The 7126-nt window shown below is 33.3% G+C and overlaps 1 protein-coding gene across 1 annotated transcript; it reads left to right on the forward strand.

The window, feature by feature from the left end:
• The first annotated feature begins 727 nt into the window (after window positions 1-727).
• On the forward strand, window positions 728-3680 carry LOC133171876 (lysosomal proton-coupled steroid conjugate and bile acid symporter SLC46A3-like). Its single transcript, XM_061306665.1, has 3 exons — window positions 728-1853; window positions 2521-2604; window positions 3520-3680. Exons 1-3 carry the CDS (start codon window positions 728-730, stop codon window positions 3678-3680), a joined length of 1371 nt encoding a protein of 456 aa, XP_061162649.1.
• Window positions 3681-7126: the final 3446 nt, after the last annotated feature.

Genomic DNA, 7126 nt, shown 5'->3' on the forward strand with positions numbered 1-7126 from the left:
CCGAAGGACAGGCAACTTTCACTTCAAAGCGCATAGCGAAGGAACAGTTGCTATCCATTTTTTATCGACTTAGGTCAGTCGCGGCCGAGATTCGAACTCACGACCTCCCGATCACGGAACGAGCGCTCTACCAACTGAGCTACCGTGAACAGTTGCACTTATTATACGAAATGGGCCAGAATATAACGCGTTTAGTCATCCAAATATTTTCAACGTTTTTAATATTTAACTAGCAATATAAAATTACCAATTACACAAGTATCTAGTTAAATGAAGTTAAAATTATCTCAAACAAGCTGATTTTTTATGGGATATATGGAGAATAGTTGGGTGTGCTTTCATTTGGAACAAACAACCAAAAACATTTGGAAAAATACAGATTTGTTTTTCAAAAAACTGAATTAAGCCAGACAAATCGAGAATGGGCTACATTTATGTTCTTTTGATATAATAATATACCCTCAGGCTTATTTTTTAGTCCTTTTGGTTTCAATTAGTCTTCGTATTCAAAGTTTTTTTCTACATTGTATTCCATTTACCCTTTTTCCAACACATTCTAACAAGGAGCTATGTTTTTATAAAACTGATTCGTGGCTTGGTGGTTTGAAAATGGTGAACTGTTTTGACGTTAGGGTCCATGGAAGACATATATTGCAGTTGTTTAGAAATGAAAAAGTCAAAATTATTGATGCGATCCGCTTTTTCTTTTCAGGAAGAAAATTAAAGCATGGACGGAAAAGAAACAAAACGTCTTCTCAATAAACCAGAACTAAAGCCAGCCAAACCAACAGTAACATGGCGTCATTATTTAGCTGGACCAATTCTGTTATTACACTTATTTGCTTTTATTATGTCTCTAAATACTGTAGGTCTTTATGTACCAATGTTTATATCAAAAAAACTATATCCCATGAGAACAATACCTATTTCAACAGGATCCATTTGCATAGACAATGAAACAGAGGCTTCTCCAGAAAGTGAAGCTATTCAGAAAGAGGCTGCTGTGTTCAACATCTATTTAGTCTTAGTTTCAGGGATACCTGCTATCATTTCCAATTTGGTCCTTGGAACATTAAGCGACCGATTTGGACGAATTTTTCTTTTCCTCACACCAGCCATTGGTGAATTTATCAACAAAATCGCTGTGCTTTTCTGCGTTTATTACAATCTTGATATATATTATATTTTAATTGGTAGTACCATTGAGGGTTTAATGGGAGGTTATTTGACGCTGATGTCGGCATCTTTTTCATATATTGCTGATATAACTGAAAACAATAAGCAACGTTCAGTAGCTATTGTATTTCTTGAGATGTCAATTGGTATAGGGGTGGTAGTGGCAAGATTTAGCACTGGATATTACATCCAAGCAACGGACTATGTTTGGCCACAATTGACAGCTTGTTGTATATATGCACTACTGATATGTGTTATCATTTTTGTCTTACCCGAAACAAGGATTCCAGAGTCTGAAAATAAATTGCTTACTAAGACACTATGTCTGAAGCAAGTTGGAGCTACACTTTCCTTCTACATCTCAGAAAGTTACAAAGGAGAACGATGGAAGTGTAATATTTGTATGCTCATTTTCTTTACCACTGGTCTTAACGTTTTTGGAAAAGCCGCAGTAGATACACTGTTCCAGATAAGTCAACCTTTTTGCTGGGGTTCAGTAAAAGTAGGATTGTATGGTGCACTCTCAGGTTTATTCCAGAACGTGATCTGTATGGGAATGATTAAAGTCCTCCATCTTTGTCTCAGTGATGAAGGAGTATCCATTCTTGGATCGATCTCAGGAATCGCTGGTTTCATGATAACAGCATTTGCCAACACGGACCTTATGTTATATATAGGTAATGATTATTCTTTTATATTAACTTGGGTATACATGAGTTATTTTAAATGAATGCTATGTAATCTCCATATAGACGAATATTCAATTTCGATACAAGAACCGTTATTTCGATACAAGTTCAGCCACATAGTACTGGAACGGCAGCAATTTCAAAGTCTACATGGTTTAACATTACGAAAACCTGGTCTTCTAAAATCAAAACATTGAGGTTGATGCTGAAATCAATACAATGCATACCAGTACAACTCCACATTGCAAATGCTTAAAATTAAAATGCAAAAACTGGCTGCTGAAATCAATACAAGCATTACTAGTATCAATGGTACTTCTGGTACCATAACCTAATTAAATCAGCAACATAACTAGCAAGAATTTTAAACAGCAAGTTAAGAAATCAACATAATAATGCAGTAAGAAAAAGGACCCTGTACTCTGAGAAAAAAAAATAGGATTTTAAATGTTTTTGGATTATCTGTTTTTTTATGTCTTGAATTTAATATATATTTGCTTTAATGATGAGTAAACTACATCTTACTAGATAGGAATTTCGAGTTTATATTTGTATAATTGAATCAAACGCATTTAGAACCATTTTGTTGAGGAATAAAACTGTTGTATTTAATTTGATTTCATTAATGATACTTGATGCTTTATACTTTGTAAAGCTGCGATTGCTGGAGGTGGTGCAGTTTTGACTTTACCAATGGTGACAGCTATTATGTCGAGAATTACTCCACAAGATAAGCAAGGTTTTGTATAAGGGGATAAAAAATGCATTAAAGTTTATTAGGTATTTAGATTCAACGATATATAAAGGTTCATATACAATATTACATGTATTATTTTTCTCTAGATTTATACTGATTCCCGAGGTAAAGTTATTCATAATTCGGATTATCGAACATATTTACAGTCCAAAACAGTTGACGATTTCGAAATTTTACCGACTTTCAAAAAATATTAATATAAAGGAATAAGTCAATTTTAGTTGTCACAAACCTACCTCAAACATATGCTGCATCGCTTGAAAGTATCTTGTAGTTTATAATAATGAATAATAAAAGAAAAAGTTGGTGTCAGTGATGTAAATTTTGAGATATTGGTCAAAATGTGCAATTTTCAGACAAAACCAATGCAAATTTTATCTTGACACTTCTTATATCCTTTTTTTTTTTAGCAAAGTGTGTTGAGTGCAGGTATAAAATGTGTTCTAAAATTATTAGTTGAAATCTTCGTTTAATATTCCTGGTATATAATAACGAAAATAATCTCTGAGTAAAAATATATAAGGCTTAAGGCTGAAGTCCCAAGATATCAAAATAAACAAATGCATAGATTTGAAGAAATGTCTTCTAAATATCCTTCCACCAGAAGAAAAAGTCCCCCATAAACTTGTTTCTTTACGATTTTGTGAGCAGTTGTAAAACTGAATATTGAAAATTGTATAATTTGCATTGTAAAACTTAAATATGTTATAAAAACTGAATTGTAATAAATATTTTTTAAGATACAGGTTCTGACAAACCTTTCTCAAAAGCTGACGAGTGACATATCAATATAATATAATATACCATTTAATATTTTGGACAAAATGATTACTTAATTGAATTAGATATGTTTGATATAAATCATGTGTAAATTTGATACTTCAACCATATACACAGGTGCCCTTTTCGGTGGGATAGCAGCGATTGAAACAGTTTGTGCCATTGTAGGAAATCTTATTTTAAACTCAATCTACTCCAACACAGTCTCGTTCTTTAGAGGAACCGTGTATTTGGTGATGGCCGGTTTTGTACTTATTTCGCTGCTTCTTCTTGGGTAAGTTTGTCTTGAAAACAATAATTTATATATGTCATTCAGTGTCCGCTTTGGTTAATTGAAATTGAAAGAAATCAAAAAGAAAAAAATTCTTTATAAACACCCCCTCTCGTTCGATGCACTTTTTCATAAGATACATATTGGTGGTACAGGACAAACTGGCGAATGCAACTTTGCTTATTTACATTTTAGACATGGTCATTGCTTAACTCCTTGAACATCAAATATGTTCTACCATTTTTAATTTAGGAATAAGATATTGAATTAGTGAACTCGAATTGCTTATTTGCGATGTGTAGTTGGATATAAGTTCAAAGCATTATTCTTATCTTATTTCAGAATTTTTACAATTTTTTCACAAAACGGACCAACTTTCAACAAAACTGATCAATTAGAAGTCAAGGAAGAAAATTGATAACGTCTTCGACTTGAAACTTTAATAAACATTCAAAGTTTGATTTATAATATTTTGGTTACATATAGAATTACTATGGTAAGTGAGGGGTATTTCATTAAACTGTATAGTGAGTGTCTGTCTACAAGTATGGCTGTCTTTATCTTAAAAAAGATTGATTGATTGTATGTTGTTTTACGTCCCGTTCGAGAATTTTTCACTCTTATAAAGACATCACCATATACCGGTGAAGGGCTTTAAATTTTTGACCTTTACTCGGCACTCAGGGCTATTGAGCAGTGAGGGATCTTTATCGTACCAACGCCTGTCGTAACACGGGGCCTCGGTTTTTAAGGTCTCATCCGAAGGACCCGCAACTTTCATTTCAAAGTGCCGAGCGCATGGCGAAGGAATAGTTGTTAACCATTTTTTAATCGACTTAGGTCCATCACGGCCGAGATTCGAACTCACGACCTCCCGATCACGGAGCGAGCGCTCTACCGACTGATCTTAAAAAAGAAATCAACCTATTTGATATATCTAAATTCAAAAAAAAGTTAATTTTTCCAATGAAATATTTGACCTGTCTTTGTACAGCGTCTTTCTTGAACAAATAAAAATGTTTTGCTTTTGTGGACATGTCGCATTACGTTTTCTATAGCCCATACTGATGTACCCAATTGTTGTTCGTACATACTGGTATTTCTTCATGAATGTGATTGTTGGTATTGCATTGAATTCTTGCCACCACTGTAGCAAATATGAAACAGATTAAAACTTTTCATCTGCATGACGCAGAGCTTTGTTCTTTGTTATTTTATAGAGATTATTTCAATGGAATTATGGTAAATTTTATTGAATCGTATCTATGAACTTTTTTTCTTTTCGATTACTTACGGGACAACCATTTGATTTGTTGAGGGATGACAAACTTTGTAGAGTGAGATTATTTACTAATTTATTTTCTAAAATGACCAGGGACAAATTATTATTTTCTTACTTGGAAAAAGTAGGCAGGCAGATTAATGGGATGGCAATTAATGATATACTGCAACATAAAATAAAACTTTAACTGTACATTTCTTTCAGCTGATTCTATCTCTAAAAACTCATCTGACTGTATATGTCTGTACTCAGTCTCAATCAACTGAATTACTGCTGTATCTCCCGCATTTCAACATCTACACTCACACTGACTAGCGTCTTCTTTCTTTCAGATGGTCGTCTTATGACCTTAAAGTTTAACAGGTTTACATCATTATCTGGTTCTGATAAAATTGTATTGCAAGTACATCATTAAGTAATGCTTGCACAATTCTGTTTCCTAAAATAAAACTTGATTTACTTTAGGAATGACTCTAATTCTTGGCCATATTATTCGAGTATAACCTGGTTTGGGTCAGTTTACGCTTTATAATCCGCTTCAAACAGCGTAAACTGACCCAAACCAGGTTATACTCGAATAATTTGGCCAAGAATTAGAGTCATTCCTTATAATTTAATTCTAAAATCATTAAATAACTATGGGTGTAAAATTTCGTTGCTTTTTATTAGTTCAAATTTGCTGCTCAGTAATACAGCCGTAGTAACGGAAGTGATGGGAAGCGAGGGGAGGTAAAAACTGATACATAGGCCTAGCAGCCTTGTTGTTTGTTTACATTTGGTAAGATCAAATTATTGTTTGAAGTTAAAATCTGGAATTTTCCATGAATCCCGAGGACTAGAAATGAGAGGATTGTATGGATACAGATGATTCAGCTGGTTGTCAGGGGAGGGGGGGGGGTGTCTTCATATCAAACCTAAACACCCCTATTTTAAATAATGTAGCATTCCAGATAGACTACCAGGTATTGCAGGAGATGAGTTATTCCATTATTGACCATTATTGATTTCTACTGGTCAGTGTTGTTGAATGGTTATAAGCTGGAATTGGCGGGAATTACATTCATGATTTCATTATTGTTCTGAGAACTGGTTTTTGAAGGGTGTGAATAATAATACATGAAACCATTTTAGTGCTGGAAGATACCCTTATTCCTGTAAGTAAATTTAATAAATAAACTTATTATTAAGAAATGTGTACATATCAGATTGATTAATGTAAATATTGCTTATAGGATATTTCTATAAATTAGGAGTAAAAGACTTGTATAATGGTTCAAAGAGCTTATTAACTGAGCGATATGCGACCTAATTATTTAAAATATTTAAAGGTGTAAATATAAATGGTCTATAATTAGTTGTGTTAAATGCCAAATATAATTATATTGGATCCACACCCGAAACGGTCTTGTTATTTATCAACCCAAGAACCGGTTACAATAATGCGTAACGACCATTCACGACATATTGTTATGGACTTTATAAATAGTGACTTTTAATATTTTTATGCGCCCGGATCGATAGATCGAGGGCGCATATTGTTTTTGTCCTGTCTGTTTGTTTGTCTGTTTGTTGTGAACTTTAACCTTCGCCATAACTTTTGAACCATGAGAGATAGAGACTTCATATTTGGTATGCATACTCCACTAATCAAGTTCTTTCAAATGACACCAAGGTCAATGACCTTGTGACCTTGACTGTGACCTATACGCTAAAAATAGCTTTTTAGAACTTTGTTGCCGCCGGGTGCATATTGTTTCACTAACACATCTTGTTAATGTTTATTTTTGTACTTTAATGTTTATTTTGTGCTATGATTATCGTTCTTTGTATAGATGTCGCTTTATTTTGATTTTAATCACGTGATCTTTATTATATGTATATAAATCATGATTTGTATTGTTTTAGTTAGTCTGTTGGCTCGCTTGGTTCTGAATAAGAACATAGTTCCTGAATAAGGAAATTAGTGCCAAGAAAGTCCTGAATAAGGCAACATTCCTGAATAAGGAAAGAAAACAATTATCAACCTGAATAAGGTTACTAATACCGTGCAGTGCGTATGCAATATTTTGATGAATGATAGCCTTCCAATAAATTATATAAAAACTACTACATCTTTTATTACCAAGATTTAAAAAAGCAAAACGAATCCCGTAACAATATTTATCATGTAG

This window comes from Saccostrea echinata, unplaced genomic scaffold (genome assembly GCF_033153115.1).
Source record: "Saccostrea echinata isolate AGI-Se365-2 ecotype Australia unplaced genomic scaffold, CSIRO_AGI_Sech_v1 ptg000054l, whole genome shotgun sequence".
NCBI lineage: Eukaryota > Metazoa > Mollusca > Bivalvia > Ostreida > Ostreidae > Saccostrea > Saccostrea echinata.